The sequence below is a fragment of the Centroberyx affinis genome, unplaced genomic scaffold, assembly GCF_046629955.1.
Source record: "Centroberyx affinis isolate AG114_WGS23_722 - 3 ecotype Tasmania unplaced genomic scaffold, CSIRO-AGI_Caff_v1 ptg004087l_1, whole genome shotgun sequence".
Taxonomy (NCBI): Eukaryota; Metazoa; Chordata; class Actinopteri; order Beryciformes; family Berycidae; genus Centroberyx; species Centroberyx affinis.
The window spans coordinates 30001-55000 of record NW_027281872.1 but is presented as its reverse complement, the minus strand read 5'-3'; the positions used below and the strand labels follow the sequence as shown (position 1 = coordinate 55000).

The 25000-nt window shown below is 44.3% G+C and overlaps 1 protein-coding gene across 1 annotated transcript in view; it reads right to left on the bottom strand.

The window, feature by feature from the left end:
• Positions 1-7516: 7516 nt before the first annotated feature.
• Positions 7517-25000, bottom strand: part of LOC139663667 (NBAS subunit of NRZ tethering complex-like) — a gene marked incomplete at its 5' end in the record, with an annotated part of 45925 nt that continues 28441 nt past the window's right edge. The window contains 4 exons of the mRNA XM_071542383.1: positions 7517-7792; positions 16886-17017; positions 18333-18480; positions 23282-23421. Of these exons, the coding sequence (XP_071398484.1) occupies positions 7517-7792; positions 16886-17017; positions 18333-18480; positions 23282-23421 (696 nt within the window). The remainder of the gene's footprint in view (positions 7793-16885; positions 17018-18332; positions 18481-23281; positions 23422-25000) is intronic.

The following is a 25000-nucleotide window of genomic DNA, read 5'->3' as shown; positions in this document are numbered from 1 at the left end:
TCCCCTCCTCCACTTGATGTGTTTCATCTTTTAAAAAAGAGACAGCGCACTGGTTTTTGCAGCGGACCGAGAGAGAACCCTCTCCCATGCTGCTCATATTGATTTAGCAGATCAGTTCACCTCCTCTCCCTCTCCCTCTCCCTCTCTCTCTCTCTCTCCCTTCGCTTCTCGCTTCAACTCTGCCCTTGCTAAGACAGGCACAAACAATCCTTCAATCATTCTGCATCCCCAGTTTTGCTTTTCCACCTACACTGTTCTCCCCCAGTCTCAAAGCACCTTCTCTCTCTCTCTCTCTCTCTCTCTCTCACTCTCTCTCTCTGCCTCTCTCCTCCTCAGCCTCCTATAAAGAGCTGAACAACCTCCCAGTTTGGGAAACATACGGCAGTCAGTAACAGCTTGGATGGTACCATTGGGGGTGTGTGTATACGTGTGTGTGTACGTGTGAGTGTGTGTGTGTGTGTGTGTGTGTGTGTGTGTTGGAGGTAGGGATTGATGCCTGTGTGTGGAATACAACCCATTACCTACTCTATTATTTTTCCCCCCCTTCTCAATGCAATAAAACAGCTGTTGGGGAAATGTTTGATGCTTACAGATGCACTTTTCTCAAGTGCTGAGGCATCTGTATGATGTCATAACCTCATGTTGCTCCTATCTTTTCACACCCAGCAGTTTTCAATGTGGAGTGAGTAATGTTTTTTGTGGGGGTTTTTTGGTCAGCTCAGAAGTGCTTCTGCAGAATTGCTGTACAAAATATCCATCTTAACAAGTCATTTAATCTAGTATTAAATGTTAAAATCGTATTCTTTTTTGTAAAAAAAAATTGTACCGCCTACCAGAGGTGGAAGTTCTTTTCACTCGTTTCCAATGCAAATCAACTTGTTTCATGAATTTTCTGGAATCAAGTGTAATTTTCTTTATACTGCCTCATTCTGCCTTGTTTCAAGATATTGAATCTTGGAGTTTTCTCACATAACTGGCAAAATTTTTCACTTGTTTTTTGAAAGATTGCAAGACTGCATATGAGACTAAATGTGCTGTGATTCTGCAGTGATTTTAATGACACTGTCACCACAGAGACAATGGCCGCCTGCTGCACAGCAACAGTTGTGTTGTCACAGATTGAGCATCATGAAGAGGTGGAAGTATAAATCATTCGATATAAGCACAATTGCCTCCTCTACTATTCCAATATTCTTTCTAGAATAAGAAAGAAATTATCCATTTTTGAAACTGGGGTAGTGACGTTTATTTCTGAAGGAATAGCATATCAAATCTGTAACTCCAATTAAATATCAAATATGTAACTCAAAAAACACATTCAACAGTGAGTCAGTATCACTTTTCCATAGATAAGGCTTTTCTGCAGGGCCAATAGAGTTTGCTGCTGCAACCTGTGGGCCGGCACTGAACATCTTGTCCTTGTTCTCTCCTGTTCTGTTATTTTGTTTCACTGAAACTCTCCCAACAAACACAAATCCTGCAGTCTTCGACTCTCCTGACAAGACCTTCTATCACTCCCTCTCGCTCTCTCTTTCACACACTCATACACACACACACGCTCTTTAGTACTCATCTGTTTTTGACCTTCAGTTTTTCCCATCTCCCTTTCTTATTTCCTTCCTTTCTTTCCATTCAATACCTCGGTTCTCTCTTTCCATATCTATCTTACTTGTATTTGTTATAGTGGTTTTGGTTGTGTGTGTGTGTGTGTGTGTGTGCATGTGTGCGTGTGTTTTGGTGTACTACAAGTTCAGGTGTAGTCACACTGACAGTCACAGGCAGGGGCCAGGGTCAGAGGGAGGGAGGACAGGAAGAGTGAAAAATAGAGACTTAAAGGAAACAAACACGGCCTCAGAGGCTGAATGATTTCCCAGGATTCAGTCTGTTGACAAGGCAGAATGCATGAGAGGGATTTCCTGGAATGCAAACAGGTTTGTTTTTTGTTTTTTTCCTTCCCTTTCTCTCCTTTTCATGTTCTCTCTTCTCTTTCTCTCACACTCCACAGAGGGCTCGTAGGCACGAGTTAAATGCCTTGTTTCAAAGAGATAACCTCTCTTCACCAGAGGAGAGAGTTTGTAAGATCTGGCCTCCTTCAGCTTCCCTCGGGGGTCCGGCGGTTATTTTCCTCTCCCCCTCTTTCTCTCCCTGGGTGGATGGGGCTGATGGCTCACGCTGCTTGCACCAAGAGCATTGTCTGACAGATAAAAAGGATGCCGACACTTGACAGGCCGTGACACCGTGTTTACCAAACCCCAGTGGTATGGGGAGGAAGGCCTGAATGCCGTTTACCTGCAGCCAGACTGGGCAAACAGCTTGAATGAGACTGCGATCCTCTTTGTTTAGCTCATTTACGGCGTTCTCTCATTGCTTTTGATGTAACAGAGCCAGATAGGAGCACATCCAGTCATGAAAACATAAACAAGAAGAAAAGAGATCATCTTGCTATTCATATCCATTAGGAAGCCAGCAGATGTGTTGATACCACCTGCAATTAGAATCATCAATCCACAACTGCGGATGTTGCCTTTATGTCAGCAGCAGCTACGCTCAATGCCACCTGTGAAAAGAAAAGTGTGATGAATGAGAATTCCTGCCCATTTTGAGGCCGTGTCTGTGAGCGCAGTGCGTACGAGGCACAATGTGAATGAGAAACGTATCCACTCAAAGTGTGTCTGAATACGACAATAAACCAAGGTGAAAGTCAATAGAAATGAAATTATATTTCAGTTAATTATCAAGAGGTGGTGCAAGTTGAAAGGGGACTTGAATGCTAAAATCCATTCAAATATTTTAATATTCAGCATGGCTTTGTCAGCAGCAAAATTTTAGGAGTTCTTACACCATGAATTGTGCAGCAGTTGAGGGAATTAGTTTGAAAAAAATATTGGTCATGTTGATATTCAGAGATTTACAGAGTCAGGGCTAGCATAGTCAAGGCTACATTTATATTGGAACACACAATAGAACATAACTTACACATAACTGCTGTGATTAAGAAATAACACATGGCAAATACGGTGAAAATTTGAGGCTATGCAGTTCAAAATGTGCCCTTTACTGAGTGCATGTAACTGATCCATTGCTTTTATAAGTGTGTTTGACCCCTTGTATCTTAATGCAGTTGCAAGGAGATTGCTGAGAAATAAGCTGCTGTGTGGATGCTAGCTGAGAAGCCGTTTGGTATTTCAGGTGTGTGTGTGTATGTGTGTGTGTGTGAGAGAGAGAGAAAGAGAGTGTTTTAAGCAAACATGCAGCAGAGCAGCCCCAGGAGTGTATGGGGTCAACTTTGCTAATCAAGACGGGTCAGAACACCGTGGCAAAAAAACACTGCACTGCTAATCCACTGGGTGCTGATACCCTGCACCTCTTTCTCTTCTGTCCCTCCCCTCTCTCTCCCTCTCCCTCCTGTGGTTTTTTGTCTATACTTCTCTCTCTCTGTCTCTCTCCGTAGCCTCACTCTGCTAATCACTCTCCAAATCTGTCATACTATTCTTTCAACTTCCCTCTCCTCCTTTCTTTCCTCCTCTACATACCTGTCATTTTCCCTCTTCCTGTCAGGTTAGCTAAATGTCTGCACTGATTGGTTGATCGTTCTCTCTCTCTCTCTCTTGCTCTCTCCCTCTCTCTCACTCACTCACTCACACACAATGTATACTTACTTCTAATGAAGTCCACTCTTAAACCCCTAGACACGGTTTATCATTCTGCCCTCAGATTTATTACTGGTGATAGCTATGGTACTCACCATTGTATTCTGTATAATAAGGTGGGTTGGTCTTCTCTGGCAGAGAGGCGTAATAAACATTGGTATTTGTTTATATATAAAGCCCTCGTTGGAAAGCTACCACCCTACATTTCAATGATGCTGGACTGGAACCTTGGACCCTATCAAACTCGCTCAAATGACTTGCTTATGCTTAAGGTCCCCCAAGCACGGTCTAAATTTGGACAATTCTTGGAATGATCTTCAACACACACTAAAAATCAATACTCTACTAACCTATGGACAATTTAAAACCATGATCACAAACCTCCCTGCCTCAATGTGTAACTGTTTTAATTGATTTTCTTTATTCTCATCTATGTCTTGTCCTATTTATTTAAAACTTTGAACTTGTTTGTAACTCGACATCATTGTAAATGAGGGCAACCTCAATGGTTATTTGAGTTTAAATAAAGGTTTGAAAATGAAGAATGTCTATTGAGTGGCCTTTGCTGAATATTAATGCAGTGGTCTTTGTGGTTAGCCGCAGACCTTATCTGTAACGCAGCACTTTGTTATGGTGTTAAGTGCCAAAGGTCCGCGCCTGATACACCGCTGATTAGATCCAGCTGATGATTGGATGCTTTAAACAGTCCATGATGTTCAGGATTGATTGCATTGAGGTGTAATCTAATCTTGTTAGTTTAGCGCAGGACTTGATTTAATGCAGGCCTGGACCTGCTGCTGTAGCTCGGGGGTATATGTTCATTTCTGCTGGACATAATGACATAGTCAAACCTGGGTCAATTACTATCTGGAACGGATTTAATTCATTTTGCAAGGTTGATAGAACTTGTCCGGCACAAGGGAACGGCCATTACTGTATTTTCCTAAAAAACACAAAGCCCTGCCATCTTTATAACTACCCAAGTCTGAATCCGCCTAAGAATAGAACTAAGTGGAACAGCCATGAGCCCAGGACCTTAGGCTGTGAAATTGACTCATTATTCTCCACAGTGTAATTCTCCCTTGTTACAGTATAATGTTGACACTTCTTTAATGCAACCCAGGGTCGGGAACAAAAATCCCAAATGTAAGAGCGCTTCAGATAGCCCGGTATCTGGATGTGTTTACATGTGGCCCTTGTCACTGACACAAGCACCGTCTCATTTTGCTCTCTTCTCCACAGGTGGGAGAGATTCATTACTCTCTTGTTCGATATATCAACCCCCCCCCCCTCTCATGAATGGGGTGGAAACGTAGCAATATTCCTGTCAGGGTAAATACCTCGGAGCCACAGCCGTTTATTCAATTTCTGGCCTGTCAGGGATACGAGCTACTCCACTCCAGTAGCTGTTTTAAATGTTTGCCTGCCAAAGTAAATTACCGTGGAATATTTCCGGATATTGAAAGAATATTCTTATTTCGGCTTGCACAGAAATATTGCAAATGACATGGACGGAAGCGGTGGGAGGGGGGCAAATACTGCTGTGCACTCATCAGGCTAAAAGACAAGGGGGATTTTTCACAAAAATATATTAAGCAGAAACCTAACCTAGGGGGGGGAGTTAAAGAAATGAACTTTTATTTAGTCTTTGGTGGTGATAAAGAGAGCAGCGCCTATACAGAAGAGCCAATGCAGAAATTATTATGCGGCTTATTCATTAAATGAAGGGATTAAGTATTTGGGGAGAAACTGAACAACGAGCAAATGCCCTTATGGAAAGATATTCTGCTTGTTATTGTCTGTACAGATTTAAACAGGCCCTGAAGCCACTAGTGCCACCATTTCATAAGGTAGTCATCAAGAAATATTACAGCTGGTATCCAACAAGCGTCTGGATAATTAACTAAAGCACCAAGCAGATATCAGTGCATTGTTTTTTAATGTCAGTGACCACAGCGCTTACTTCCAAGGTTATTTCTGCCTCTTTAGTGGCTCAATGGAATAAAAATGAGTCTGGGAGTGGAAAAAGTTGATCTCTGTGTCTTGATCTTTCCTCATCATTGTCCATCCTGTGGTCTTTCCCCTATATTCCCTCCTTTCTATTCATTAAAGTGATATTTTACTTTGGTACTGCAGCTATATTTTTTAGTGCACATACTAAACAAAACTGGCCGCTCTGGGGACCTGAAGTCAGCACCACTTTATTACTTTCATTTTGAAAACCTAGTCTAAAAATCACACTTCTAACACTTTGACAAACAAGGGAAATTAGACCCAGGTAATATTTTTTTTTTCATTCTGTGCCCTCGATCGAACTTCTCCCAAAATAATCCTGCCTGTTTGCAATTATCAGTATTAAGAGCCGGGGGGGAAGAAAACCCTGAAAGCTGGTGGTGACAGCAGATCCTGAAGCTGAAGGCAGCTGGAGGTTGACTGCTCCTAAACTTCTATGGAGAAAATACTTAACTGAAATGAAATCTCGCTTTAAAACAATTGCGTTACAAACAAAAAGGGTCACAGGATTGTAATTATCTTGGAACAATGTGAACATGCTGTAATTATAATGCAAATGTTTTGAACCTGAGTGCATTCAGTATGAGGTGTAATTCAAATCTTTGTAAAAAACAATTAAAAAGTGCAATAAAACTCACTTTTATCAATAAATGTTTGTGTGTGTCTGTACTGTATCTATGTACATGCTTCCCAAAGAGTTGCAGGCAATTGATAACATGGACCCATATGTCACCCACTTCTGCATCTATCCATATGAAGAAAAGAATGGAAAACAAAACACAGCCAGTTCTTATCGGGTCGTTAGATTTGTCTTTATTTCCGGTCAGGGAAGGAAGGTAGAAAGGAATCTGTATTTAGAAAGTGAAAGAAACCAAATGACAACCAATGTGCTGAGAGCATCACTGTGTGCACAGACACACACACACACACACATACAGTACATGCGCAGTTATTCCTCATCATCATTAGTTCCACATTATATCACTATGGTGTCACTGCTCATATATTTGTGCATACACACACACACAAACACACACACACAGTTATTCCTCATCATCATTAGTTCCACATTATATCACTAGGGTGTCGATGCTCATATATTTGTGCATGCATATACACACACACACACACACACGCAAACACACACAAACACACAACATGGGGCAGCTGCGGGGCTAATTTGTTTAGAAGGAATTAATTAGACATTATTAGGGGGAAAACAATGGAGCAGAGGCAGGGTGTTTAACAATGGAACGTCAAAGAGGAAAACCTGTCACGGAACAATAGGCTAATATCCACCCACTGCTTCCCAGCTACTGCTCAATTACTTTATCACACAGTGGGACAGAGTACACACACACACACACACACACACACACACAGTACACAGAGGCAAGCAGCCTTGCAATTACTGATCCGACCTCACTCTGAACGTGAATTTGTGACTGAGAGAAAGCAGTTTGTGTGTGTGAGCGTGTGTGTGTGTGTGTGTACCTGTGAGCATCTGAGTGTCTCTAACATGCATGGGTGTGCGCGGGTGTGATTCCTAATTTAACAGATGTGTCAGTACTAAGGATATCCACTCATATACATTTGGCCAGACAACGCAGCTATTGACTTATCTGCAGTCGATGATGAACCTGAGGCCCAAAACCCAAATACAGAACAAAACGCAGAGGTACGGCCTGATATCAATTATTTTTCTCCCCTCCAAGTAATTTCTTCCCAATTCAGTCCAACACCTTCCTACTCTCCCTCCCTAAAGCCGCTTCATGATGACAGCAGTCAGCGGCCTCGGTCCGACCCCCCCCCCCCCATCCCTACCGAAACCGTTTTCCCCTCACACCTCCCCTTCAGATCCACTTTCTGAGAACGGCCAAGGCGGAGTTGAAGGTAAACTGGCCCTGGTGTGTCCCGCGGTGAGCCAGCAGCAGGGAGCCGGCCTCGGGTCTGTGGCCCGCCGCCAGCAGCTCCGAGGCGGCTCTCTCCACGTCCCAGCCCCCCTCCTGCTGGTGGGAGAGGAGGTGGGAGCTGAGCGGGGGGTAGAGGGCCGAGGAGACGCAGCCCACCAGGAGCCCAGCGTCCAGGAGCAGCGACAGCAGCTCCGCATCACAGGAGGAGGCAGTCGCCTGGGGGATGCAAGGAGGAGGGAGGGAGGAGACAGAGGGGAGAGAGAGAGAGATTTTACAGATAAAGCAGAAGTGTAGCAGTGTAGTGTAAATGCACACGTGTGGCAGGAGAAACTCATTTTCCTTCTTAAATGTAACTGCCTTATCTATATCCCTCCAAACACGTCAGGGGTGCATATGTGTGTGACTGCAGCGTGACACGCTCGATGAGAACCTGATGAGGTCACAGTGTGAGGTCACATCCTGTGCTGACCCTGTGGCTGACCACCATTCCCGTGGCACATGTGCACAGACACACATAGACACACACACACACACAAACTCTTCCCCTCTGCTTCTGCAGTGCTCGGCAGTTCTGAGAGGAATAAGGATATAAAACATCCTCTGTTACCAGAACAATCCTGAACACATGTTCATACAACAATACACAGATGTTTCTGTAATATTTTAATCCCTTCTTCTGCCTCTTTACATCAATGAAATTCATGCAAACTCAGATAGCTGAATGCCGCTGGGGCTGCTGTGAGTGCTTCGACAGGCCGCAGAGAGGCACGGCTGAGCGCTGGGGTTGAAAGTCTCTCTCTCTCTCTCTCTCTCTCTCTCTCTCTCTCTCTGACTCAGCCCATCTCCTCTGTGCCCTCTCACCTGTTTGCTGTCTCTCTATTATTCACTCTTACAGCTTGTGCTGGCACAAGTGCACGTACATGTGCGCACGCACACACTCACGCAGAGACAAGTGAAAGTCTCTGTCAGGGTATTTCTGGGGCTGAGGCAGATCAATTATAAATGTGAAGCTCATGTCTTCTCTTCTGTAGTAGAGGAGAGGAGCAGAGCCAGACGAATTTCTCTCCTTCACCTCCAACATTTCTCTCATCTCTCTCTCTGTGTCTCTCTGTCTCCATTTTTCTTTCCTTGAAGGAAAATTCATCCTTAAAAAACAAACCCTTCAAAGCGAATCACTTTATGCATGTGATCATGGATAGCGATACTGTTAAACATGAATGTCTCTCTAGACATTTGAGAGGACTGAGACTCTTTGTTAAGACCTATAATCACTGAATTGTTGATGATGTTGAGCACACAAATAAGTTTACCTCGTCACAGTATTGGCCTTATTGGCCATTGTCACTGTGCCCAAAAAGTCCTATTTGTTGCTGATGGAGCATCTCCATAAAGCTTTGTGTGCTGAAATCAGAGATTAGAGTCTTGGCTCTCTTGGGATCGACTTGTACCTGTACACAAATCTTGACTGAACTGATGAAATGTCCAAAAACATAGGAATAACATGCTATAATGGCCTTTGTCTTAATACAAGTTCATGGTTGCTTTGGTGTGGTAAGTCAAGCAATATGTAGTATGACAATGTGTGAGACAGATAGAGACAGACAGAGAGAGAGCGCTTTGACATATAACCGTAGTTTTACAGATATGTTATGCATGGCTAATAATGAGATTTCCCTCTTCCATCGGGAGACGGGACCAGATGAAATTCATGACAGGATGAGCGGACGGGGAGGGGTTGGGGGGCAGAGAGAGAGAGAGAGAGAGAGAGAGAGAGAGAGAGAGAGAGAGAGAGAGAGAGAGAGAGATGGGGAATAGGTAGGGAGAGGTAGAGGTGGTGAAGGAGGTCATCCAGGTATAATGAGATGGGAGAATTAAAGGGAGATAGGGGAGGGGGGGACAGGTGTGGAAAGGTATGGAAAATGTATGATGGATGGAGAGAGAAAGCTAGAGAGAAAAAAGGCAAACGTGCACTGAAAGCATCAGATGCAGGCATTTTTAAGTGCACAGACTGTTTTCAATGGCTGGATGCACACTAAAAGCATTGAGAGGCGCTTCAAACCAACTTGATGCGTCTGCTCCAAACTTTTGATATTGGAGTATCAACAGAGGCCCAAAACGAACGTGTTCCATGAGACTTCTGGTGCTGCAGTGAACATTGACCTATTTTGACGCAAAATGTCTTACAAATTTTCCACACCAGTATGTGTTCAGCAAATGCATTCCTCCAGTGCAGTCTAGTGTGTTTTCCTTAAATTTAAAGCTGCTACCAGTAGAATTGCAAACTGAATAATGGAACCGGAATAAACTTGTGTAAGGAGGTTATGTATGGCAATTATTTTTCCCACGGCACAATATGTGTTCATCAGGAGCCAAATTCAGGTCAGTCACTTGAACGTCACTCTCTCACCTCATACTGAGTGATGCTCGCTCGTCCTGTGTCGCATAGCTTTACAACTCCAGCGGCTAATCTATGTGTGACAAAAAGAAAATACAAAATGGACCCTGATGACGACAATGACGGCAGTGACCGACGCAGTGTTGATGTCCCTGCGCCGGTTCTGGATGTCAACCCCAGTGTCCATACTGTGTTTCAATTCCATCTATTCTGTTTATGTTCCATTTGTCAGCAACATTTAATCCTTGTTTGCACACTCTCAACATCCCTTGCACACCTGACCGTCTTGGAAGCCCTTCCCAAGGTTTCTTCCATTATTTTCTTCCTAATGAGGTTTTCCTGGGAGTTTTCATTGAGGATCCAAGGCTGGAGAATTATCTTTTTTCATTTTTCATTTACTCTAATGTGGGCGTGCAAAGCTGTTTGATGGTACATGGTTGGAGCCCACTGGTCTCACAGGTCTACCAGTTGGCCAGTCCAAATAGAAGCAGAGCAGAGCAGAGAAGCAGAGCGTAAAACAAGCCACGAAACATCTTTTATGTCTCTCTGATTAAAATACATTGTAATATTACCCATTGCGGTAGTGAAATGCAGGTGCCAATGCTGCGGATGCTTCAAATATCACACCTGCAGCGCCCCAGAGAGGTGACCAATTTAGAAAGTCAAATCACACGCATCAATTATCACTTTACGTGAGTCCAAGCTTATGTGTATAGTTTTAGGGAGAAAAGGATTCAGACTTGTCAACATATGCAAAAGATTGAGAGTGCTGGGACCAATTAAGAGATGGGAATATGCACATAAACGCACACCCACCCATAAATATACCTAATTCTCTCTTTCTTTCTTGCACATCCTGACCCATTAAGGAAGAGAGAAAAGCACAGAACATCACATGAGCACAGGCCTGTCCCACAGCTCCACATACACGGACACACACACACACACGGACACACACACACACCTCCCTGAGTATTACTTTTTAACGGTGTCAGAGCTACAGCAGATTTGAGTCAGTTGGATTGACAGCCAAGCTGAAAATAGATGTAAGGGAGTGGCGGAGAGATTGAGGGATAGAGGGGAATATTGATATCAGAGCAGGGCAGATAACTTTTTCTCTCGTCCTTACAGCATGTACCAATCTGTCGTTTTTTATGTGTTGGTCTTTGTCCAGCAATAAAAACTAAATATGTGAATTCCGTGCAAACAAGAATATGAATTTCAGCTGAATGTAATGAGAGGGCTCAGGTAGTCAGTCACTGCGATCACAGTCCTTATTAACGTTCCTTGTTCCAAAGATCAATACTGAGATGGGAAAGTGAGCCTTGTTCTATTATGCATCATCTTCATGGTACAGCCTTCGAAAAACAAAAAACTCCTGGTCTAAACGAACCGGTCCCTCTCTCCACATTAAAAAGTCATTCGAAAAAAGCTGCACTGGTTTGCAAATTGTTTGTTTTCTTGTGTTGTATTTGTCTGTACCACATGCCACCTGTTTGTCTTATTCTGCTGTCTGTCTTGCCAGGCCACATTTGTAAATGAGATTCTCGGCCTCAAGGGTTTCTTTGCCTGGTTAAATAAAGGTTTGATTTATATTGACTCAGAGACTAGCCCTGCTCTCTTATGTATGTCTTGAATCCTAAAATCTTCTTATCACTCCTTTTTATTCTTTCCCATAAAGTCTCTATTAGATCCACCTATTTGCTATGCACCTCCTCTGTAATATTATGCTACTGAAAAATGCACTAAACAATAAAATTATGTACTTATATACTTATTAATACTGTGACACTTTATAACAATGTGCTACTTTACTGATCCCCATAGGGAAATTGTCTTTTTGCTTTCCCACCTCTGTGGGCAGGTCAAAGGTCAGGTTCGGGTATAGATCAGCAGCACTGTAGCTGGTAGGGATTCAGTGTCTTGCTCATGGAAACTTCAGCTGGTTGAATGCTCACTACACCACCCTGCGGCCCTGTAAGCTCTCACTACAGCTACCCATCTGCTGTACCTCTCACTAACCGCATCCCTAGATCCATCCATACCTTCTCCCTCCTTCCTTCCCTCCTTCCTTGATCCCCCCCTCCCCTCTCAGTCTCTCAGTTTCCCAGCGGTCTTTCCAGACCCTGCCTTTGCAAACGGTTCAGCTCCAATAGCATCTGATTGAGGAGGGAATACATCCATCATGTGTCCCCTCCTTTCTCAAAGGTCACCGGCTCGGAGAACATAAAAACCTATCTTGGTGTGCGTGTGTGTATGTGCGTGCGTGTGTGTGTGTGAGGTTAAAAGCCCCTCCAAGGCCTCTCTAAAGGTTCAAACAACACCTTGTCTGTCTCCTCAGTGAAGCGAAAACAAGAGGTATCTTGCATCTTGCATCTTGTGTGTATGTGTGTGTGTCTGTCACGCACCGTGAGTGAATGAACAAACACTCAGCATGACAAGAGAACAGACACATCAAACTACAGCCATAAGAGGCCCACTCCCCCTCCCTCCTCCCCCTCTTGTTGTTACCTTTTCATTTTTGGCGGTCTCTCCCTGTGAAACTGCAGGGTTGACTCTTTCCTGCTTGTTTACAGTGTCCACTAAATGCTGCCTGATTGCGATGGTCAATTTTTCGCACCCTTGTTTTGTATTCATGCTCTCTCCCTCTTCCTTTCTTTCTCTCTCTTCCTGTATACATCTTTCTCCACCCTCTTTCTCTCTCTCGGAGCTAAACCCGGCTGAGAGCTTAATTGGAATTACCGTACGCATACCGTGCCTAATACATAATGCATGGCCAAGCCTTCTTTTATCATTTAAATCATAAAGCTCCTTTGGAATGCCAGACAACACACACCCATCTCCTCTCCTCCTTTCTCTCTCATCCTCTCCTCTCCTCCCTCCTGCTCCACTTCCCATCCCTCCATCCTAGCTGTCCCTAGGCTTTGTTGACACGCACGCACCCAGGCACACACACACACACAGGGCTCCGAGTAGTCCTTGCATGCAGAGCGACATGATTGAAAGTGACAGAAGAGGAGGCTGTGAAGCCAAAAAATAAAAATAAAAGTGGGCTGTGACGCACAGGAGCAAACACACACACACACACACACACACAGCAAAACAAGGATCGACACAGACTTGCAAACAAACACAGCAAGATTAACAGGTCCAGTATGGCACAAAAAACTGTAAACAAGGCCACTTACACAAGCGATCACACACAAATAATCACGCAACTGCACACAAACACACACACACACACACACACACACTCACACAGCAGATGTGAGAGGCCTCTTGTCTACACTCCACTGGGGAGATGGACAAGCTGTGTGTGTGATCCTTTGGAGAAGCCTTGGAGGGGTTTTTAATCCAAGTACAGACACAAACGCACGGACGGACACACACACACGCGCGTATGCATAGGCACGTATGCACACACACATAAACACACACAACAAACACAAGTGATGAATGCAGAAAGTGACAGGGAGAAGAAGGAAAAGGTGAAAGGGTTGAATCATCAGGAATGAAAGCTGAGAGAGAGAGAGAGAGAGAGAGAGAGAGAGAGAGAGAGAGAGAGACGGGGCAGGAGAGAAAGACAGAGAGTGAAAGAGAATAAGACAGAGGAAGAAAAAGATTCAAAGACAAAAAGACAGCGGGGAAAAATATACAGCATGCATGGTCAACATGAATTTCTGGAACATTTCACTGCAGCAACTTCTGCCGTGTGTGTAACTGTGTGCATACCAGACTGTCTATGTGACTGTGTCTATATGTGTGTGTGTGTGTGAGAGAGAGAGAGAGAGTGTGTGGCGGTATCTGTATATATGCCGTGTGGTGTGCTGACAGCTCATTCATATTGGCAGGGCAGCTCTTATCAGCCCCTTATCTCTGTCTCCCATTAGTCAGGCTGGTGTTAACCCCTGGCTCCCTGCTCCGCTGCTCTCCTCCGCTCCTTCCTGCCCATACATCTTCACTAGGAGGAGTGCAGGGGGAAAAGGAGAAGGGGGAGGAGGGAGAGGAAGGGAGGGGAGTGGGGGATCAGATAGGTAGGGAGAAGGAGAGAGGAAGGATGAGCGAGGGATAAGGGGGGAAAAATGAGAGGGAGTGAACCGGAGGAGGGAGATTTAGGGAGGAGACCGACAGAGAGAGGGGAGGTGAAGAGAGGAGGACAGGTGGAGAGGAGAAGAGAGGAGAGGAGAGGAGAGGCCTATGTGGCCTGACAATAACTTTAACGCTGTAGAATGTTCTGCTCCTCCAAAATGAAATAAAATAAAAGGCTGCATTCGTTTTTCCTGCGTCACTAAGAACAATAGAGGCTCTTTCACTTTAGTTGTTCTGTCTCTACCTCTTCTTTGTCTCCCCCTTCAAATCATCCTCCACTCCCACTCCTTTCTCCTTCCTTTCTCCTTCCTTTCTCCAACCCCCGCTGTGGTCTCCTCCAACAACACAGCCTAGTACATCTACTAATCTACCAAATCACACCCAAGCAAGGTATGAGGCAAACAAATATCTTACACTACAGCCAAATCAATTACCTTTTCTAATTTACTTCTTATGTCAAACGGTTTTCTATAATACCATTTTAATTAAAAACTAATCTTCCCACTCAAAGTTTTTTTTAAATCATAATCTCAGGGGTCTCTGTTCTATGGGAAAAAAACAACATAAATTCATTACATGTTGTTACTGAGGAAAACAATGTGCACAGTAATCTGTGACATCAGATGAAGTGCGGAGTGCTAGGGCGCACACACCGCTGGGACAGCGATTGGCGATAAGGCCTGCCAATCACTCAGCAGAGTGGGATCATTTGCATGCACTTAATCAAGAGCTCCTGCGCTTCTGACAATCAATATATGAAACGGTGCGTTTTCTTGCCAAAATCAACCTCAGCCCTCTGTGAGCCTGTTAATGTGGACGTGAAAAGGATTAGGATTAGGAATGACATTTGGGAAACCTTTCACATGCTTTTCTGTGATAAATCAAATTTGTCCGGTATGACGGAGTGAATTAAGCTGTGACAGAAGTGCGAGCCTCAACCAAATGCTTGAGGTAACTGAATTCAGTAAGTAACAATATTCAATTAACAGTTGGGCTGGCTCAACAGACTTACAGGATATCTGCTTAGACTGGCTGAACTACAGCGACTTGTTGCTAATCCCCCGGCGATAAAGATCTACTGATCCGCTAATGGCCAGACGCTGAGGTAGCCCAGGCCATTTGTAGATCTGATAAAGTGCCTCGCTACTGTATCAGGTTGAATGTGGCCATGGCGGTGAACAATGTGTGAGGCACCAAGGGGTCACAAGAGGCTCACTACAGTAGCAGTGAATTATTCAATAATGTTAATATAGTCTGAGGCAACAATCAACAACAATGTAAACACATGGTCGCACACACATCATTGCGTACTTATAGAGAGCACATCACCTGACGCACATACACACAACCAAACCCTTTATTTGAAAACCTACTGAGAGCAAAACATTTAAAGGGTATAAACATATGAGCGAATACACCTACACTAACACACACTCACACACACATGCACATGCAGACAAACAGCAACGCTCACACACACACACACACACACGCGTAGAGATGCACACAGGCATACACAGACAAACAAATACACACCCACAGCCGCACGCATACAACTCCACTGCGAGAAGCAATCCCACACATTATCAGTGTTAGATGTAAGAGCGATTTCTCTCTGTCTCTATTGATGTTATCTTTAGAGAAACACTGTTCTGCACTGCTCTGAACATGCCCCTGTTCATTCAGCTCTCAGGTGGCAAAGGCGAGATTATTTCTCAAAGCGGCATGACACACTACCGCTCTTCCTCCACTCACACTCTCTCTCTCTCGCTCCCTTATTTATCTTTTCTGTCTTACCTGTATTTCTTCCATCTATCTTACCATTCACACACCCTCTTCAATCCTCTCTACTTGGGTCTTGGCCTCTCCCTAACCTTCTGTTTTTCCCTTTGTCTTTTTCGTTTTGTTACCTGCCCCTCTCTCTCTCTCTCTCTCAACATCCACACCTCCTCTGCTTGGTTTTCCTTCTCCATTCCTCTCCCTCTCTTCCCACCACTAAATCTCACATCCGTCTCCTTTCTTTTCCCACCCTAACACCCCTCCTAACACCCCTCTACCTCCCCCACCCCCCCGAATCCCGCTCTCTTTTCTCTGTGGGATAAAAGCAGCATGTCGCTCAGGTGTAAAGATAGGAGCTTTTAAACTTCATTAAATGGGAGCTCTGTCACTTAATAGTGAGGCTTTCTCTTATCTGATCCAGTAACAAAAGAGAGGGGTCTAGCGGGTCTGAGAGGCCTACTTTGTGACTATTACTTATCTGATTGGGAGACAGTGGAGAGAGGCACCCAGTGTCTGAGAGACCTACTTCAATGCTGTTACTTATCTACTTACAGTTCCCCAAAACTAGTACAGTTACTGTAGCTAGGGTTAGATTATTGGATGATTTTAATGCTGAGATTCCAGCATTAAAGCCAGCTCTTGTCTTAGAACAGTAGAGAGGGTTGAGAAAATTGTGTCTATCAAGACTACATAGACATGTTACCTATTTTGTCTGGGAATAGTCCACCCTTTCCTCCGTCTTGCCCTCCCTCACATCCTCCCTTCATCAGTCATCTGCTTTCCTGCTTGGCTCCCTCTTCGCATTCTCTACCTCCTTCCTGCACTCTTTCCATACAGCGGAGCGGCCTGCTGGGACACTGTTAGGTTTTTGTTGATGGTAAACAGACAAAAGACGCTGTGTGGCTGGATCCAACGTATTGATTGACAATATGCATTAACTGCTTGCGTAAGCCGCACTGAATTAATGTATCAGCTTAAAAGCGACGCTTATTCTTTGACTTAGTTGGGGTCAGTGATTGTGTTAGCAATATTACGATGATGCCTACCGCAGTCATGTTGTTGATCTGATCCAGAGTCAGGTGGAGAAGTTGCTCGTCGCCACTCTCGGCCATCAGTTTGAGTGCAGGCTGTTGGAGGCTCGGCTGATCTTGGAGCAGCATGGCTATGTGTCTGATGCACTGGAGAAGGGGGGAGACAGAGGAGTAGGGGGATGGATGGATGGATGGATGGATGGATGGAGGAGGTAGAGGGATGAAAGGAAGGGTGTGATGAAGAAAAGAGGAGAAGGTAGAGAGAGCAAGAAGACAAAGGGGAAAAGAGGAGGGGAGAACAAAATGGGAGAGAAGGAGACAGAGAGAAGAGGGAGGAGAGTCAGCGATGAACAGTCAGTGAAGGTTAATCGATGTGCACATACTGTACAGACACACAGGCACATAATGCTTTTAAGAAGGTCTGCGAGCACACACACACACACACACACACACACACACACACAGTTGCAGTCCTACCCAGTAATATATGGATATCACAATGCAATCTGACTCCCCCATGCTCTGGCGGTTTCATTCCAGCAGATTCAAATTAAAGCTGTTCAGAACAGAGTAAAAGGCCTCCTTCTCCACCTCCTCCCCCCCTCCCACACTAATATTAGACAGCCAGGCAGACACTAGCCTATTCACACTGAATAGCATTAGTGCTAAACTAATATCACAGTCAGCCGGCGCTAGACATACAGAATGGCATTAGGCTTACCACTTCCATGGCGCTCAGCAGGGCATGAATAGCATTAGGGGCCGTCAGATATCAAAGAGCGGCTAGCGCCTATAGTACATTGCAAAAGGCACTGAGCTGACACTAACGCGTTGCTGTGGGTTACATGCTTAATAGCTTTAGGCTCCTGTATTAGATATAGGGGTAAAAAGGTGGCTCAGCAGTGAGGTTACACTGAATGCGAACAAACTAAGTCCCATATTTTTGATAATAATGGTGATAGCAGTCGAGTAGAAAATGATTTCAAGCGACATTTCACTTTGGGACAAAATATTCGTTTTCAATACCCTCGCAGTACTATGTGTGACATTGTTAGCCGTCAACCTTCACTGCTCCCACAACTACTTTTTACTCACTCTCTTTAACATTTATCATTTAATCATTGCAAATAGGCAAAATTGCTTTTTGAAAAGGAAGTTCCACTGACCCCAGAGCACAAAAGGAGAACCTCAGTCTATGCGCTTTAGTGGGCATACATTAGGTTTTATCTTGTCTTGTCTGAGGCCCAAAACGAATGTGGACACTTGTGGACAAGAAAGTTCTAATCTGATCTAATTTTCAGATTATTGGAGAAAGAAAGTTACACCACTGCTGATTCCAGGGGTTGACTGCTCAGGAACAAGTGCATTTATGTCCACATAAATACACCCATTCCCATACCTAGACTCACATACACAGAAACACACACACAGACACACACACAAAGGAGTGTTGGATGTTTACCTGTGCAGGGAGCTTGTGTTTGGTGTTATAGAGGGATCGGACCATGGTGACAACCTGCTGACCCAGGTCAAATTTGACCTCTGACCCCTGGCAGTGGGTCAGCAGGGCCGAGGTCAGTACCACCCAGGGGTTACGCTCCGACTCCGCCCTGGAGACACACAGCAAGACAGACATGCAATGAGTGAGTTGTGTATGTGTGTGTGTGTGTGTGTGTGTGTGTGTGTGTGTGTGTGTGTGTGTGTGTGTGTGTGTGTGTGTGTGTGTGTGTGTGTGTGTGTGTGTGTGTGCGCGTGTGTGTACTGTATGTGTGTGTACTGTATGTGTGCAGTGTTGTGCTGTGTCTGCAAGTCTTGTGAGGTGAGATTAGAAAGCTGGAAAGGTCATGTGACTGTGCACAAGCCAACATACATACGTACTTCTGGACTTGAGTGTGTGTGGTTAATACAAGGGTCAGCATGTGTATTACATAAGCATAAGTCTGCTTTCATTAGTGAGTGTGTTTAGGACAACAGAAGTCAGCAAGATCATCCAGTAAAATCTACATTATGTTTCCTAGTTGCAAGACAAAAACATAATAAACATAACAACAAATATAAAAACATTCATTATTCATCCATTACACTGCAACCGTATTCAGAACACACCATGCTTAACACCAGTGCGCCATTCCACATCTTGGTAGGCAAAGAGCAGGTTATTGTAGTGAAATACTAAGGCGTTTATAATTAAATGGCAGGCACAGTCAATGAGCTGCGCTTATGGTAGCGTACCATATTGGTCGGAAATGAGTCATGAGAATACTATGAGTACAGCAGCCACATAAGGACAACTGCATCAATTCATTATATTACAACCTCCCTCGAATCACAGGCTGATGTGAAAGCAGACAGAATTATCAAGAGGCTTGCAGATGAACTAATGAAATCAGAAGTTGACATGTGAGTGAGGAGGAGAGATGTTTGACTACATGACTACAATACTCATGCAGTTAATATTAAACGCCTACATGCTGGATATTCTCTCTCTCTCTCTCTCTCTCTCTCTCTCTCTCTCTCTCTCTCTGAATAAAAGGGGACAGCTGCCAGCAGTGACTAGCGTCAGTTTGCTTACACGGTCCCTTATGAGCCCTTTCCAGACCTTTGCTAATGTCTCCACAGTAATCGATTAGCCCCCACCAAGGCCAGCAAATGCCAATGACGCTGAGGCAATGAGACCTTCATGGATCTTTATTAATGCATATCAGTCATAGATTAAAAAATGGAAAGTTAGCCAAGAAAGAGTTCATTATCAGTTAATTAGATCTTGCTTGACAGATGGATCCTGTTCAAATTGTGTGTTTTTATTTTATTAGAATTATTCATACTATATTAGCATTTTTGACCCATGGTTAAGGATTCAATGCTATATGTACCGTGGGCACAGAGATTGACGTCCGGCATGGATGAGACAACAAAGCCACTCTGACCATTTGCTGACACTAATGTTAGTGGCTATACTGCCTTCCACAGCATATTATTGTGGAAGTTCTCTGTGTACAAGCCTAGTTGCTAATGCATAGCCAAACAGATCTCATTATCTCTGCTTCAAGCCCCATGAAGGGAATCAAACTACAATGTTGAGCCCTAGTGAGGCTGTAAATATTTATATCCTGTAGGGAGGGAAATCCTGTACGGTGGCATTTAACCCTAGTTAGAACACAACCCTTGCACATCTATCGCATGTGCTACCCCAGAAACATGCAACAAAATACCACCGTAATGAGGGGGAACATGTTTCCAGTGGCGGGAAAATAAGCACAGACACGCTAGCGTTGCTGTGAAGTCATGTGATAAACATGACAAACGGTATACTGGTGTTTAAATATTGAATGAAGAGAGACGGGAAAGGAGGAGATTGGAGATCAGAGGAAGAAAAATGACGTCTGACATGGAAGTGTGTATTGTTGATTCGCTCTGGGTGCTTTTACATGACAACGGGTCCTGATGGTAATATGCCAATAAATACTTGGATATATGATGAGGAATGGGGATGTTTAATGTGGTTAAAGCTTGATGTCAAATGGGCTGCAGAAATGTGTCTGAAGTAAATGCGTTCTGGCTTCAATAAGGAGGCCCTGTGCTAAGATGGGAAAAAACATCTGATGTGTCTAGGTTTGTGCATACTCTGTAAGATTGTGTGTGTGAGTGAGTGAGTGAGTGAGTGAGTGAGACAGAGAGAGAGAGAGAGAGAGAGAGAGAGAGAGAGAGAGAGAGAGAGAAAGAGAGAGAGAGAAAGAGAGAGAGAGAGAGAGAGAGAGAAAGACAGCAGACAGCAGGAAGGACAGCAGGACTCCTGTGCGGGTCTGTTAGTAGAAAAGGCAGCTTTCCATCCAACTACCAGGGTGTCTTGTCCTGACATGCTGCTTCACCTTCGGATGGCGTGGCCATGGGAGCAGACAGAGTCCATTTCTGCTGCTGGCACGCTGCTGCTTCCCGTGTATTACCAAGGGGTGAGGACAGAGGGGGAGAGGGGGAGGGGGGTGGACCGCTGTGTGTGACTATGAGTGTTTGTGCGTTCGCCAAATCTGTCGTAGGCTGCAGCGTGAGTCACAGCCAGCCTCCATCCGTGCTTTGAATCATGACTCAGACTTATGTGGACAGACTAAAGGACAAGCTCTTTAGATACAATTCTTATTCAATAAAGCTCCAATACACACACACACACACACACACACACAGGTGCACACAGCTTCTCACGCTCTCACAAAACTGTTTGTTACTTTCCTTCTGTGAAATTCTCAGTGAGACGCACTGAGAGGTAAGCGGTTTCATTCAAGGCTTAACAGAAGATCTCAAAGGAAGACATTTGAAGGTGATACTATTCTGATGCTATTCTTTGTGTCCCAAATAGCAACTGATCACATTTTTTCCCCATGTAGCACAACAGCATTGGCTGCACATAAAATACAGAATGCTAAGTGAGGTAGATTGTACCCAGATCAGAACTGGATTTCAGGCTTTTCTACGCTGTTTCATGAGGCACATGAAGGCACAATGCAGCAAAATTATGCATGATGCAGCAAATTACCTTGAGCGATTCAAATGAGTAAATCAGAAGAAACAGAAAAAAAAAGCATCCATAATCAGAAGCCAAATTTGTACTCAGCATAATGTTCGGATTTGGATCTGAAATATAACAGATCAGTCTGCAGACAAAAGGAACAATTTTAGCTGACTGTCCCACCACTAATGGTTTTGACTACGGCTGTTACACTCACACAGTGAGTCGAGTGTCAGTGAAATCCGGGGGTGAACTCGAAGCGGCTGTGTTTTCCAACCCTAATCCCTTCTCTCCCATTGTTTCGCTGTCGGATAGCACCCTGCCAGGAAAGACAAGGGCTTTACACAAGCCCAATGACAACTCCGCTGCCCATTACAAACACACACACACACGCACAAATAATCACTTTTCATAATCTAGCTCGCTGTTTATCTCGCTGCCTCTCTTTCTGTTCCTCACACTTTCACATCTCTAAAAAAGCTATTTCTTCCACCTTTATGTCTGCCGCTTTTTTTCTCTTTTCTACTCCATATTCAGCATTCACCTCACTTGCTTTTCTGTACCTATTCTGTCTCCCCATGTCTCTCACTTTCACAGTCTCTCTCTCTCTCCCTCTCTCGTACATCTTCCTCATACACACATATTTAAAATCCTGATTTCATGAGTCACTTCAACTTAGTTTCTCTTATTTCTGCCAAAGTGCGATTTCCATTACAGTGGCACAACAGCCAAAGGAGGCAGGTTGTGTTTGGCCTTTTGACCGATGCACCGTGAATGAACATACGTGTGATCTCATCGCCATCAACAAACCTGACAAGCCGTCAGAGTCAATAACGGTGACATACCCACACACACACGCGCAAGTAGGCTATGTTGCCTCTGAAGCGTGGAGAAGAATTTCAGCTCAAAGATGCCAAACTCCTGAGAGCATAACCTAGCGTTGTCTCAGTGGTCCCTCTGAGTACCCTGTCGTTTTTAATCGAGGACAACGGAGCAGGAGAAGAGCAATCACATCATTAGGCACTTATCGATAATGCAGCCAACACACGCTGAGGCTCATAAGCCACCAGCTGGTGCGAGGAACCCGGTGCCTGAAGCTTTGCGAACACACCGGTTTTCATTTCCAGCAGATTTAGAGCTCTTAAACTCTATAAAGTGTATGTGCAATATGTATCCCTGCGCTATTTTAACTGTCTATCGCTGCACTGTAAAGCAAAACAAACTTCTGACAACAGCTTCGCATCCCCACCCTGCTGCACCATCTGGGAGGTAAAGCTTTGTTATTGTTGGAGGATATCTGTCATGAGTTCATACACTTGCTGGCACAATTCTGCGTGACTACTCTTGGCAGCATGAGCACACATTGCACAGCAGTTGTACATTAAAATGTGAACGTCATCGTGTTATCCTCCATTTGGTTAAAAAACAATTCACAATATAAACCTGGCTGAAACCTGCAGGTGAACAGTGGGTGATCTTTAAGTACCAAATCACAAAAGCACTCAGTTTAAGTGTGCAAGTATGGATAAAGAGGCTGCTATAACCCAAACTGTAGAAATACCACTCATTTTTTATTGTAACTTCAATATTGACATTCACTCAAGATGCTGAGAGGGCAGCGGCCGCAATGAGAGAAAAGGGCAAAAGAGAGATACAATGAAAGCAGGAGGAGAAAGTATATATGAAGAAAGATCAGTCAGCTGCTACACTGTTGGTATACATGGAGACCAAAGACATTGTAATAACTGGAAAATTTGATTTCTATTAGAGATCAACCTGTGGAGCTGTAATCACAGGGATGGGAGCAAATGAACAAACCGATAAATGAACATGACAACAGTTCTATTAGAGGCGCTCTACCTTGAAAGGGAATTAAATGACAGTGAAAAAAATAATAACTTTTGCCTTACACTTCCTCTTTCATCATGGGCGGCCACGCCTGTAGGAGGAGCATGAGCAGCTGAAACTCCTCCCACTTCCGGGCAGCTTCCAGCAGCTCCAGGAAGAGGGCGTATCTCTTCTCCTCGTTCTCGACGTCTTCTATCTCGAACTGATGAGGAGGGGGAGAGCGAGGGAGGGAGAGGGAGGGTGGAGAGAGAGCAGGGAGGAGAGAAAGGCAAATTAATTAAGTATAAACATCCAATGCTGGTTCTTAACATGAGCCCCGCAACCAAAGGCCTGCTGTGAGGATCTTGACTGCAGGACGCCCCACTGAACATAAACTCAACATAAGCTCAGAGTGCACAGGCTACACTATCCCTCCACTACATGTATAATGTTGCACTGTGTCAATGTGTCAATTTGTTGTTTTGAAAGAGCAGCACAGGGGAAAAGCAATATCCTACTATAAAATGAGGAAAACTCTGTCTGTCTGCATCCATTTTGCACCTCAATGGGTTGGCCAATCAATCTGAAACTGCACATGGGCATTGAGCATTGGCATAGGCAGGGACTGACAAAGCTGATTTTTCCATTTTCCCAAATTTACGCTGTTTATGTGCATTTTTGGTAAGTCTGCACGTAGTTGTGGCGAGCGCATCCCCGGGTATGGACTAGTCAACTTTAATTCTCATTATTTCAAAGCACTATATGTGGATGAATGCAAACGTCAGCCATCAAGAACTGAACCTTGGCAATTTGAATGAACGCAACATTGGCAGTGGAGTAACTTTCACTTATTTCAAATGAGGCATTCCCTCGATGGCTGATGGGAAAGCCTAATGCCTGATGATTGTAGTGGAGTTTGGAAGTTAGGCAGTTGTGCCAAAACGCAAACCCAAATGAACTGCACAGTCACACATGGTACATCTACAATATCAAAGCCTTCAAACTAGGCCGAGGGTTGTGGAACGAAGGAACAAGGTGTCATTTTGGATATCGGCACATCTCCCCGTTAGATGGAAAACGTCACCTGTGGCTAAACTTATTCTACATCATTATGAGAAAGAGTGAACAAAAAGGGGGGAGAGTGAGTGCGAGAAAAGGCACTGAAAGGGAATGAGGGAAGGTGAATGTGGAAAGAATGAGAGGAGGAGGAGGGAAAGTAATTAATTTTCTTCTCGAAGGTTGGCTTCTAGTGTGATTTAACAGTTCAGAGAGCGGCTGATTTCTGAGGGGAAAACTACAACCTGCCAAAGCATGGCTGCAGAAAAGACAGGCCCCCATCCTACATGCACGCACATGCACGCACGCACGCGCACACACACACACACACACACACACACACACACACACACACACACACACACACACACACACACACACACACACACACACACTCACAAGCACCACCCAGCTCAAATCTATGACTGGATAACTGAATATGGCCTGGTGAGATTGTACCAGTCTATAGGTCTTAACAGAGCTTTTTAGGAGCACGGGAAAGAAATGTAAGTGATCTGTGAATAAAATTTTAAATGCCCACCTCTTCTTTAGATCTCTATTTGCACACATGCTACTTTGTCGTTTTTAAAATTAATTTATGTCTGTAGTATCGGGATCGGTGCTCATCCAGCTCCCAAGCATTCATACTCGGGATTGGCAAATGAAGCTGTCCCGATACCGATACTTTAATGGCATGCGTTTGCTGCGATAAAATACTTTCCAGAGGGAGGAAAAATTATTTGAGC